At 39.0% G+C, this 13,465-nt stretch overlaps 1 protein-coding gene across 6 annotated transcripts in view; it reads left to right on the top strand.

The window, feature by feature from the left end:
- The window catches only part of atp8b4 (ATPase phospholipid transporting 8B4), a 29,188-nt gene that overhangs the window by 12,596 nt on the left and 3,127 nt on the right, over window positions 1-13,465 (top strand). For 5 of the 6 annotated variants that reach the window (XM_017708297.2, XM_017708298.2, XM_017708302.2 and 2 more), the window contains 20 exons: window positions 1,027-1,097; window positions 1,402-1,484; window positions 2,436-2,594; window positions 2,867-2,955; window positions 3,215-3,411; window positions 4,899-5,107; window positions 5,221-5,264; window positions 5,377-5,542; window positions 5,726-5,914; window positions 6,406-6,521; window positions 7,475-7,639; window positions 7,859-7,970; window positions 8,297-8,402; window positions 8,903-9,050; window positions 10,720-10,903; window positions 11,496-11,719; window positions 11,978-12,061; window positions 12,142-12,387; window positions 12,816-12,954; window positions 13,089-13,219. In XM_017708297.2, the coding sequence (XP_017563786.1) occupies window positions 1,027-1,097; window positions 1,402-1,484; window positions 2,436-2,594; window positions 2,867-2,955; window positions 3,215-3,411; window positions 4,899-5,107; window positions 5,221-5,264; window positions 5,377-5,542; window positions 5,726-5,914; window positions 6,406-6,521; window positions 7,475-7,639; window positions 7,859-7,970; window positions 8,297-8,402; window positions 8,903-9,050; window positions 10,720-10,903; window positions 11,496-11,719; window positions 11,978-12,061; window positions 12,142-12,387; window positions 12,816-12,954; window positions 13,089-13,219 (2,862 nt within the window). The remainder of the gene's footprint in view (window positions 1-1,026; window positions 1,098-1,401; window positions 1,485-2,435; window positions 2,595-2,866; window positions 2,956-3,214; window positions 3,412-4,898; window positions 5,108-5,220; window positions 5,265-5,376; window positions 5,543-5,725; window positions 5,915-6,405; window positions 6,522-7,474; window positions 7,640-7,858; window positions 7,971-8,296; window positions 8,403-8,902; window positions 9,051-10,719; window positions 10,904-11,495; window positions 11,720-11,977; window positions 12,062-12,141; window positions 12,388-12,815; window positions 12,955-13,088; window positions 13,220-13,465) is intronic. The other variant, XM_017708299.2, reaches the window with a different exon arrangement.

Consider the following 13,465-nt stretch of genomic DNA (forward strand, 5'->3'; position numbering starts at 1 on the left):
AAAGAGCCTTTCAGAATCTTAAAGAACAAATTTTATAACTGAGAAGAGTTTCAAGAATGATTTTAAAGTTTAAAGAATCTCCACATAAAGATTCTTCTAAAGAACTCTGTGCTCCCACTTGAACAGTCTCACTTTTTCTGACTCTGAGTGACAAAGTGAGTGAAAGATAATCTAGCAAACGCAGTGTCGTCAAAGGTGTCAAATGTATGGCCTGATGAATTTAGAGTGGCCTGTGGAGATCAGTTAGCTAGCTAAGTTAGCTTTTCTTAGCTTAGCTGCTGACATTGCTGCAAGCTTAATAAATGAATCAGATTAAACAAGACTGGACAGTTGTGAATCACTGTGTGATTCAAAGGTTTTGCTTGAAGATAAATGTTAATACTCCTATATTCGTGCAATCTTTTGCATTCTTGGAGGTTTGCTGAAATACCTCCTGTAAAAGATGACAAATCTAAATTGTATCCATACTGACATATCTAATGTTGTCCATAACATTAACTAGCTTTAGTCTGAGTCTCTAATCTGTTTTGTTGGTAAGAGTTATTTAATCTGCTTGTTCATTCAAAATGGTCCTTTCAGGAGTTGTCAATGTGTTATTGACCTGCTAAACTATTTTTTATCTGCCACAATAACACTGAACTGATGAGTTTAATAGCCCTTAAACTTCCTTATGTGACAATTACAATGCCAACTGTGTTATGTAGAAGAGGAACGTCTGACTACCTCTCAGAAGGATCATAAATGTAAAATCAGCTGTTTTTTTTAGCAGTTTTTTATATTTTTTCAAACTTTACTAGATGTATAATGTAACACTCTAGTTTGGTGTCAACATTTTTAATATTTTACATTATATTCCCTGCTGCTTAAAATATAAATGAAATCAAATAGTGTCTGGGCTTACTATTACTGTAACATTTATGCGGGCCACCAAGGACTCTCGAATTGCTATGAAGAAGACTCTCAGCAGTGTTCTTAGTGTTTGATTGATTTGTTCACTCTCTCCTCTCTCCTCTGTGGTCTGGACAGGCTGACGTGCTCCTGCTTTCCAGCAGTGAGCCTTATGGGCTGTGCTATATCGAGACAGCAGAGTTAGATGGGTAAGGGCATGTCTGTAGGACAGATGTCCACATCCAAAGGCTTATCAATCAGCAGCAAGCAGTAGAAAACAATGTGAAGTAATGAGTTTAAGTGACATGGGTGGGTAGTCTAATAGAAGTGTTGACCAGTTGGTGGTTCATGAATTTCTAGGGGCTAAAGAAATCCCTGTTATATTTCTTCTTGTTTAAAATGGGATAATGAGCAGGAAGAATTGAATGTTCTAACAGCATCTGCTTTATAATTATTATAGTCTCAATAGTCCATTGCCTTAAAAAGCTTGTCTCTGGATTTTGCTTCTAACAGAGAGACAAACTTGAAGGTGCGCCAGGCTTTGACTGTAACCTCAGACCTTGGAGCAGACGTTGCTAAGCTTGCGGATTTCAATGGTAAAGCTATTTCAACAACATGAATAGTGCTCTGTCATCACAAACAAGTACTCAACATGAGTTCACATAAAACACGCCACATTGATTGGATTAATTGTTGTGCTTGTCTCCAATGTTGGCAGTTGTAACCTTGGGTTGGTCTGAAGGAGCTGCAGCAATCAGTTTCTGAGTGTCCTCTTGAGTTTGAAGAAGAATACATTTCTGCTGTGAGCTGTAAATTAGAGGCCTTAAGGTCCTAAATATGAAACAGACATTTTGATTGCAGACTATGCTGTTTTTTTAAAGGTCAGTTCAGAGCATTATCACTTAAAGTAGCGAGGACATGAAAACGCCGAAAAGCTGTACATATAGTTCTTTTATGTATTACTAATGCTCAGTTGTGTGTATTCACATGTGCAGTTGTATCTATGTGTGCATGTATGTGTTTATGTTTGATGATACAAAAAATATGAGCATCACTATACACATTGTGTAATATGGTTATACAGTTGAACATAAAAATGTACAAAAGTCTGTACACCCTTCAACTTGTAAAGTCTCAGACCTTAATTAACTTGTTAGGCCTTAACTGTTTTTGTTTTGGAAATTGGCATTAGGAATTGTCAGCTCATGGCTATAATGAGTTGTATAATTTTATAGCTTATTACATTTTTTTTTGCTTATTTAAAAATATTAATCTGGCTTGAATTCTTAGCAGAGCACAAAATGTCTTATCATTTATCTATTTATCTACCTATCATTTAATAATTTATTGTTGCTCTCAAAAACCTGAAATAATATCAGTCTTACAACTATCTTTAGTATGACAAATGATTCCAAACTTTTAAATGATAGAGTAGGTGTTTCTTGACAGAAACCACACATATGTAGGATGGGGAAAACACATTTAATAAAAAAATGGTGTTTTAACTTCAAACCTTTTTGTTTCCTTCCATGCTGTTGTATCTTCAGGAGAAGTTGTATGTGAGCCTCCCAATAATAAGCTGGACAAATTCATTGGGACTCTGTACTGGAAGGACAATAAGTATTCTCTGGACAACGAGAAAATGCTGCTGAGAGGCTGTATGCTCAGAAACACTGAGTGGTGCTTTGGCATGGTCATCTTTGCTGGTACATTTCCTTTTTGTCATCCTTTAAGTAACCGTAAGCAAAATGGCTTTATTGAAGTTGATTGCTTGGCTACCCTTCTACTGAGCTGAGCGAAAAATGTTTCACAGTTATGTTGTCCTTCAGCCATATGTTTAATATTTAATGGCTATAAATGGATGTTACTCTCTGTGCCTTTATTTGTCCCCGAACCGGCTTAGCTGCAGATGCATTGTGCACATTTTAAATTGCATGCTGTTGTTTGTATGTTTCAACCCGGCCTTTGTTATTATAAGGGCTCCAAACCAAGCTGATGCAGAACTGTGGGAGGACAAAATTCAAAAGGACCAGCATTGACAGGCTGATGAACACTTTGGTACTGTGGGTGAGTATGTCTTCTCTTTCACTTTTCATGCTGGGTTTTGTCTTCATGTCTGCATGTGAATTACTCATACTGTTAAGCATGAGGTCATGTTATGTCTGCGAGAGAAACTAAAAGCTGCTGCTGAAAAGAAACAATAAACAAGTATTTTACAGGAAGGGTTATTGCTGGTTTCTGAGGGAGGATGCAAGCTGAGACATGTTCTTATACGAAAATGTAAGAACAGTAAAGAAAGTGTAATTGTAGATACTTTGTTTTCTAGATTTTTGGATTTCTCATCTGCATGGGGATCATCCTGGCTATTGGGAACACTATCTGGGAACAGAGAGTGGGCAGAAACTTCTGGGCGTACTTGCTATGGGACGAACTCCTAAGCAGTGCTGTGTTTTCTGGATTCCTCACTTTCTGGTCTTACATCATCATTCTCAACACTGTTGTTCCCATCTCTCTTTATGTGAGGTGAGATTTGCTCATAGTGTACAGCACAGCAGTTCTGACACTTTGTAAACCATTATGTGATCATAGTTAAAGGCAGCTTGCTTTAGATCAGGAATGCACAACTCCAGTATTGGAGGGCTGGTGTTTAGCTCAGTTTGGAGGTTTCCCTACTCACACACCCATTAAACCTGCCAATTAACAGATGAGTATAATCAGGTGTGGCTGAGCGGTAGATCACCAAACTGTGCTGGACACCAGCCCTCCAGGACCGGAGTTTGCACCCCTGCTTTAGATCATCACAGTTAACCCTTAGAAATTGCAGTTGCTATAGCTGCTGATGACAAAAACGCAATAGGTGCAACAGGCTGTTGCAACCCTTTCTTAGATATTTACAAGGGGGAGAGGCCTAAAGGTAAGGCAAAATGTCTGTTTAAAATAATAAAATATTTTGACAAATATGACAAGTGGCAAATAACAAAAACAATACAAATATTTGCCACTCTTGTATAGTACATATTCTGTGTAAATCTTCAGGTTTTTATTACAATATTATTTCTCTCACAATGGACTATTCTCTAGTCTGTTAACTTTTCAAGATGATCTACAGCATCTGCTACACCCAAATCACAGTTGTTGTTGTTGTTGTTGTTATAAGCTTCTTAAAAGAAAGATTAATTTACTTAATAATACAAAACTTCTGGACGCTGCCCTCATCAGATTCCTCCAGGAATATTCAGAAAAAAGCTTTAATTGTTAGTCTTTTCTGAGGGACTCGCTGTAAAACTACGACATGTAAGTGAAAGAATATGTTACCACAATGCTGGTTAAAAGCTTTAATTATCCATGTTTAAACTTGAGCTTAACATTAATGTCATACATTGTGATTACACACCACAAGCTGGCCCCTACATACAAATGCCCACTAAAGCAAGCAGATCTCACTTTGATATCACTTCTATCAGAATAGTAGATATTTGTTATGATTTGACTTTGATAATGTTAGTGATGTGCCTTTAAAAGCTACATTGCAAAAAGTCATCACATTAAATAGTTACAAATACGGTTCCTGATTCCTGAGACATTTTTTATATTACATATAAAGAGGGCACTTACAGGTTCACTGGTGGTTTTGGATAGTTAATAAAATAGCTGTATTTATATTATAGACATGATGACCCCTGGTTCCTATTACACATCACTGCAAAGAAATCAGAGTCGGTTTCTCTACAGTGAACCATTTCACTTCAAACCACTCTGAATAACTTTATTCACATTTCAACCATTGAATTATGCAGATTTTTTTAAACATTCACATTTAACATCAGAATAAACAAGGAAAAAGTTTAAAATGCAGCCTCCAATCTTTGCATACAGACTGTAAATCCATTACATTACATTACATAATTCACTGTGTAAGTAAATGTAATTACATAATTAACTGTTGACCCCTATGGATGGAAAGAAAATCTATCATTTTAACTGCTAACCTGATCTGTTGTTCTGTGTAGTGTTGAGGTCCTACGTCTAGGCCACAGCTACTTCATAAACTGGGATCGGAAAATGTACTACAGTCGTAAGGACACTCCAGCTGAAGCTCGAACCACCACCCTGAATGAGGAGCTGGGCCAAGTTGAGTTCATTTTCTCAGACAAAACAGGCACACTCACCCAGAACATTATGGTCTTCAGTAAATGCTCCATCAATGGAAATACTTATGGTGAGAATATGCTCCCCATAATTTTCATAGATTCACAAGCATAATATAACACCTTTTTTACAATGATGTTGTTGCTGCTTTATTGCACTAACTGGTTTTTCATTTGTGTGTAGGTGATGTTTACGATGAGTTTGGACACAAAGTGGATATTACAGAGGTAGTATTCAAATGGGCCATAATGTCTGCAAGAATTGCCTGAAACATTTTTAGAACTAGGGAACTGATGAAGGGTTACTGAGTCACACCTCTCTCTTACTCTCACTGCCCAGAAAACACCATGTGTGGATTTCTCCTTCAACCCACTGATGGACAGGAAGTTTCGTTTCCATGACAGCAGCCTCGTGGAGGCTATTAAGTTGGAGGAGCCTTTGGTGCAGGAATTTTTCAGACTGCTTGCTCTGTGTCACACAGTCATGCCTGAAGAGAGGAGCGAAGGTACACATTAAAGGCAACAGTGTTGTTTTTCTTTTCATTTAGTGTTAATCGGTTCCTGTGCTGTTCAGAGGTTTTCATGAGGCATCAGATCTATCTTTGGAATCACTGTTAGAACAGGACAAAGTTGGCCTGTTCGATCTCCTGAACTCTTTTTGAAACCTGTCCCACTGCAATCTGTCCCAGGGGAGCTGGTATATCAGGCTCAATCTCCAGATGAAGGAGCTTTAGTCACGGCAGCTCGCAACTTTGGATTCGTATTTCGAGCCAGAACACCAGAGACCATTACTCTGTATGAGATGGGCCAGCCTGTCACCTACCAGCTCCTGGCCATACTGGATTTTAACAATGTCCGCAAGAGAATGAGTGTTATTGGTGAGCCATGTTTAATTTATCCAAATACACAGTAGCATTTTCATTAATTAGATGTATTTTAATATTTCTATGCAAGTTTAACAGGCAAGGCTTAACATACTGTCATTGTCATATCATAACCTTATACACCACGAGTGTTCAATCTTATCTGCAAAGGGCCAGTGTTGCTACAGTGTTTCATTCCAAACAAGCAGAAGTACACCTGATTCTACTTCTTTGATCAATTGGTCAGTCTTCAAGTGACTGGTCATGTGAGTTCCTGCTGAGTTGGAATGAAAACCTGCAGCCACCCTGGCCCTTTGCAAATAATATTGGACGCCTGTGTTGTACACCACTTTAAAAATCTGCCATTAACATCGTATTTACACTTCATGAGCAACAGGCCGATTGAAATGGTCCAAAATTACATTTAAAAAGTACATTACAGTATTGTATTAAATTTAAGTTTTTAAATACAATTAGAATATTGTGGTCATTTGTCTTTTGTGCAGTGAGAAATCCAAAGGGGCAGCTGAAACTTTACTCTAAAGGAGCAGACACAATAATCTTTGACAGGCTAGAGCCCGCCAATGAAGAGCTTATGTACACTACCTCAGAACATCTAAACGTGAGTTCATCCTAATGCCTTCTTCTGTTTCAGCCTGCTGAACACTGTGTAGCGGATTAACTTATTGTTATCTTATTGATTTTTCTTGAAGATAGTTTGTAAGTGTCTGTTCTTGTCTAAAATCAGCAACTTTCTGTACATTTACACTGGGCTTCTCATGAAACAGCTTATGCTAAAAATAAATTTAAGACCTGGCTAAGCACAGTGGTGTCTGTATTCACTCACTGTGTCAATCAGTGTCTCTTATTTATTCCACGCTGTGGTTTCTCACAGAGCAATCAGACTCCATTCACTTTACTGGAGAATATTTTTGATGTTGCAGAAGCAAAAGATGGACATGAACTGTGCTCTAATGAGCCGATAAAAAACAAGACACAGAACAAGCTAATTGCTGACACCCTTGTGATAACTTTTTCAGCTTTTATTTATTTTCCCTATTTGAAAATGCCAGCTGTCATTTGTTTTGTTTGAATATTTTATGATAGTTGAACATGAACCAATTTTGAAAAGCAAAAAGGTTTCGTTTTTTGCTTTAAGATTATTTTTAGAGCTGAATGATCATATTGGAATTGTTTTGGTATTGGCAGATAAGTATTGATAGTATTACATAAGTATAAGTATTACACCAGAAGGGCAGAATGTTTAGTTGATGCTGGGCTACTGTACAGAAATATCTGCATTTCGTTCATTTTACTGTATTTTTAACCCTCTTCAAATTGATGTTTTATTTCACTTTAATGCTAATCCAGGTAGATGTACTACCGATTTCTGTGCCTAAAAAATTTATTGCCATCTGGAGATATGCACATGAAAATGCAGAAAGAATGTGTTTCTCCTTGAAAAGGCAGCCAGGACACAAAAACCATAGCATCTAATATTTAACAGGAGATAATTAATTTGTAAGTTTCATTTGGAATGTTTCAATCCTTTTATTCAATGTGTGCTTGCTGTAGGAGTTTGCTGGTGAGGGTCTGAGGACGTTGGCACTGGCCTATAAAGATCTGGATGAGGACATGTTTGATGAGTGGATGAAGAAACTGCTGTTTGCCAGTGCAGCACTGGAGAACAGAGAGGAAAGACTGGGAGCTCTGTATGAGGAGGTGGAGCAGGGCCTGATGGTGAGAGCAGATGCATGGGCAGCGTGAGTGGGTGGGTGTGTGGGTGGGTGTGCAGTATGTGGATCTGCATAGTGTATGTGTGTGTGTGTGTGTGCATGTTGAACATAATTTAAGTGCAGATGAATGTGTAGTAGACTATATATACATTACTTGGATGTGTTGGCAGTATGAGTGTGTTGGAACAGTGGAATATGTTTCTTGTCTCTTTTCTCTCTGAAGCTTCTTGGAGCCACAGCCATAGAGGACAAACTACAAGAAGGAGTACCAGAAACTATTAGCTGTTTGACCCTGGCCAATATCAAAATTTGGGTCCTCACTGGAGACAAACTAGGTGAGAAGTGGTGATGGATGGTATGCAATAGTGCCTGACTACCAAATTGTTTAGCTGGTAAAATCGGACAGTATTAAGTGTCGATGTGGTTTGTATTACTGCATTGTAAAGAAGAATGAACAGTAAATGAACAGTGAATTTCTAATAGGAGTAAATTTGATCATTGGAGTGAATTTCTAATCTAAGAGTAAAATTCAGTATTTCTTTGTGTATATAGAATGAAGGTATAACTGTAGATCCCAATGTGACTTTGTACACTTTTGTACACTTTTATTGCTTAAGGTAGCATAGCTGTTTCCCCATAGCTGTGTCTTCTATGTTTGCAGAGACAGCAATGAACATTGGTTACTCCTGCAACATGCTGAGAGATGATATGAACGAGGTGTTCATTATCTCAAGTCACACCATGCTGGAAGTTCAGCAAGAGCTCAAGTAACAGCTTACACTCAGTTAATTATTAAGAATGTTAATAATCAGGCTTCACATGCAATGCACATGGTCTGCTGATTGAATGGTCTTCATATTACTGGATTTAAAACAATCCCTTCAATGCTGTATCAAGTATCAGGTTTAACTTAGTTTCTTGGCTACAGGTGAACACTTATACCTGACTACCACAGCACACAGCATGATTTGGATATCTTAACTGAGTTGTGTCGTTTACCAGCAAATTCAAAGAAACATAATTTACAAACAATACATTTTCTTGCCTGTAAAACCAAGCATTTCTAATAAAAGGTTATTCATGTTTACATTTATAGTGTCTCTGCTACTCAGGTAAAAACTGTTTAAACTGTATATTTAGCTAAACGTGTATTCATTTAATCAGCAATTTGCCATATATTCTGTATTTTATCTAGTTTTTCTGAATGTGTTTATTTTGTGTTTCATTTAGAATGTGTTTAAAACCTTTGCTATTGTTTCATGCTCAGAAATGCCAAAGAGAGGATCATGGGTCCCAGCAGAGAGAGATTTAGCAGTAGCCAGGATGTTGGAAAAACGGATATGTATGCCAGTGACTCTGTGTTTGAGGAAACCATCATTGCAGAATGTGCTTTGATCATCAATGGACATAGTTTGGTAAGGAGCCCTATGCTGTTTGGTGTGACTACTGCTGGGTGGTGTACTGCAGCTAGACCAAGAAAAAGATGTCCATTTTTTTCATGCACATGTCTGCTGCTGATGGTACTGATGTTGATATATAAACATTTATAAAATGTAGAAATTGGGAATACATCAACCTGCATTAGCAATACAGAGAAACAGAACACTTGTTTCTGTAGGGCTAAAAATGCAGTAAACTTTGTAAAATGTACAACCCCAATTCCAATGAAGTCGGGACGTTGTGTAAAACATAAATAGAAACAGAATACGATTATTTGCAAATCCTTTTCAAACTTTATTGAATTGAAAATGATTCCGATGTCTGTTTGCATTCCCAGAATAGATTTCATTTGAAATTCAAAGACAAAGATTTTAAAATTGAAAAGAAAATGTACTCTTCAGGCTCACAGATGCTCCATATTAAAAGAGTATGGGTGCTGAACTGGGGGATGGAGGGTGTCCGGTTTGGTGACCTCAAGGTCACATCGCTGCTGTTTGCAGATGATGTGGTCCTATTGGGGACATCAGGCCGTGAACTTCAGCTTTCGCTGGATCGGTTTACAACCGAGTGTGAAGCGGCCAGGATGGGGATCAGTACCTCCAAATCCGAGGCCATAGTTCTCAGGCGAGAAAGGGTGGAGAGCCCTCTCTGGGTCGGGGATGAGCTCTTGCCTCAAGTGGAGGAGTTTAATTATCTCGGGGTCTTGTTCACGAGTGATGGTACAAGGGAGCGGGAGATTGACAGGCGGATTGGTGCTGGGTCAGCAGTGATGCAGGCTCTTTAACGGTCTGTTGTGGTAAAGAAAGAGCTGAGCCATAAGGCAAGGCTCTCGATTTACTGGTCGATCTACGTTCCCACCCTCACCTATGGTCATGAGCTTTGGTTAATGACCGAAAGAACGAGATCGCGAATACAAGCGGCCGAAATGAGTTTCCTCCGCAGGGTGTCTGGACTCTCCCTTAGAGATAGGGTGAGAAGTTCGGTCATCCGGGAGGGACTCGGAGTAGAGCCGCTGCTTCTCCACGTCGAGAGGAGCCAGTTGAGGTGGTTCGGGCATCTTGTTAGGATGCCTCCTGGACGCCTCCCTTGGGAGGTGTCACAGGCAAGTCCACCGGGGAGGAGACCCCGGGGAAGACCCAGGACACGCTGGCGTGACTATATCGCCCAGCTTGCCTGGGAACACCTCGGAATCCCCCCCAGGGAGCAAGTGGAAGTGGCTAGGGAAAGGGAGGTCTGGGCCTCATTGCTTAGGATGCTGCCCCCGCGACCCGAACCCCGGAGAAGCGGAAGATGATGGATGGATGGATGGATGGTGTACCTTTTCTGAATGATCAGAGTGAAATTGAATGGATTCCTTACAGAAAAAAGAAGCACACTGGAATAGTTTGTGTACAGCTAACTAAAGGCTAGTTCAGGAGCTGATGGATAATGTGTCTAGTCCTATAACATTTTGTTTGTTTAGCCTTTCTATGACCTCATATCAAATCTTTATATGAGTAAAACCTATATTGCATTAAAATTGCAAACATTTCATCTCTTTGTTGTCTATGTGGCTACATGTTTAAGCACTATACTTGCTTTGTGGTAAGCTAGCTATTTACTGATAACATGGCATTTAGGATCCATCTGATCTCCCACCTGCAGGCCCATGCGCTGGAGGCTGACCTTGAGCAGATTCTGTTGGATGTGGCATGCCTGTGTAAGACTGTAATCTGCTGTAGGGTCACTCCTCTGCAGAAGGCTCAGGTGGTAGAGCTGGTCAAGAGACACAAAAGAGCTGTGACCCTGGCCATTGGGGATGGAGCCAATGACGTCAGTATGATCAAGAGTAAGATTTTACTGATTATGCACATTGACATTAGACATTAATACTGTAAGAGTATAGCCACATTTCAGAATGGTTATTAGTTACATTTTTAAAATTCATTGTTGCTATATATTCATGTTTTTTGGCAATAGCTGAAGTCATGATATGAAATGAGAGGGAAATTGAAGTCCATGACAAACTGTCCACACACAGCTTCTGTTAATAATTCTTATACTGAAATCACAATTTGAGAGAGTGAAAGGGCTGCAGTTTCAATTATATCCTACATTGTTCCATGTTGTCTTAAGTTTTAATGAGGCAAATTTAACCTAGTAGGTGCTTGTGAACTTGTAGTCTGGCACACTGTTCAGTGTTTAATCCTAAACCCAAAATAAATGGTTGAGCCTGGCAAAAAAGGCATGGAGCTTAATTCATAGAGAATAATCATATAACTGCAATTGCATTGTTGAACAGAAAAATCTCAGTTTTTTTCCAAGCCTATGCTGGACAAGACAGTGTTCTGAAATATCAGTGTATTCAGAAGTCAGATTTTCATTAAAAATGACCTATATCTACTGTGACTTTTTGTGTGTTGAACTTCTGCTTAATCCAGCAGCTCACATTGGTGTGGGCATCAGTGGGCAAGAGGGCATGCAAGCTGTGTTGGCCTCAGACTACTCCTTTGCACAGTTCCGCTACCTCCAGCGCCTCTTATTGGTCCATGGCCGTTGGTCCTATCACCGCATGTGCAACTTCCTCTGCTACTTCTTCTACAAGAACTTTGCCTTTACGCTGGTGCACTTCTGGTTTGGCTTTCTGTGTGGTTTCTCTGCTCAGGTAAGCTCCAAATACCATGAACAACAATCTTTACAACAGAATCACAATTTGCAAACAATCAGACAACCATCAGAACCTTGTAACTCCCATTTTTTGTTCATGAATAGGCCGATAGAAATTTTCCAAAATTATTCCGAAATAATAATTTGTCTAAAAATAAAAGCTCTGTTCATTAACAACATACATTATAGTTAAGCATAATACATTTCTTATTTTGCTTATTGGGCCTAATCATTTTTACTCTGTTTCTTATCTAAGACCGTGTATGACCAGTGGTTCATCACTCTATTCAACATAGTCTACACCTCACTGCCTGTTCTTGCTATGGGTGTGTTTGACCAGGTGAGAAAGCAAAGCTCCCGAATGTGAAAGCCATCAGGAAAAATGAATAATTCTCAAAACATCTCCATTGTTTCCAACAGGACGTGAATGAGCAGTACAGTCTGCGCTACCCAAACCTGTACAGACCTGGGCAGCTTAACCTTTTATTTAACAAACGTAAGTTCTTCACCTGTACACTGCAGGGAGTCTGCACCTCATTTATCCTCTTCTTTATCCCATATGGGGCCTTCCTCTGTGCTGTGAGAGATGACGGATCCCACATCTCCGATCAGCAGTCCTTCGCTGTTACTATAGCAACCTCACTGGTCATCGTAGTTAGTGTCCAGGTAACTGTTTATTTTCAATGACCCTTTTTCATTTATAAAAGTAATCTGTGGAGAAGCATTATATCGCTGCTGTCAGAACACAACCTCATATCTCCAAAATGGTAACTTTACAGGAGAAGTGAAAACACACCTAACCTAATGTACTTTTTTTCAGAGTCATTCTGGGCCATTTCTATTGTCCATTCATCATGAAATGTACACACAATGTAAAGAGCAGCATGCATTTTCAAACTATGTTGAAAATAGAAAAACTTCAAAAGTGGAGACAAAAGGTTTTGTTGGACCAGCAGCAACATGTGCATTATTCTGTCTTTTAGATGTATTATGGCTCATGAACAGTGTCTAAAACATAAGCCATTCAGTTGTACTGGAAAAAGTCTTTGGTTGTTGGGTGTCTGCCAATTTTATAGAAATTATTTTTATTTCAGATCGGGCTTGACACAAACTACTGGACTGCAGTGAACCACTTTTTTATATGGGGTAGCCTGGCTGTATACTTTGCTATACTGTTTGCAATGAACAGTGATGGCATCTTCAGAATATTTCCAAGCCAGTTCCCTTTTGTTGGTAAGTGCAGCAACAGTGAAAGCTGACTAATTTAGGTGTATCCTGTTTATTATTTCCATATTTACACCACTAGCTTGCTGATTACTGGAGACCTCCCAAGGCATCTGTCATGTGTCATTTGTGATTCGTTCCAGGCACAGCGCGGAACGCTCTGAATCAGAAGAGTGTGTGGCTTGTCATTCTGCTCACCACAGTGGTGTGTATAATGCCGGTGGTGGCCATGCGCTTCCTCAAGACAGACCTCCATCCTACACAGACTGACAAAGCAAGTATTAGAATAAAAATCACCGTGTAGAATATTTAATGAGGTGGATATCCTGATATTCTGTGATTTTTATTTATTTTTTTAACCATTTCAACATCTGTCAGGCTGTTTTCACTTGCATTAGTATTCTGTATTTTAGATGTTTATAATAGGTAATGGATGTGATATTTCATCTGCATAGATTTTGAGTATTCGATTGTAATAATATTCAGTATGTGTACACTTGAAGATTTGAAAATGAGTATA

This window comes from Pygocentrus nattereri, chromosome 11, assembly GCF_015220715.1.
Source record: "Pygocentrus nattereri isolate fPygNat1 chromosome 11, fPygNat1.pri, whole genome shotgun sequence".
NCBI classification, from domain to species: domain Eukaryota; kingdom Metazoa; phylum Chordata; class Actinopteri; order Characiformes; family Serrasalmidae; genus Pygocentrus; species Pygocentrus nattereri.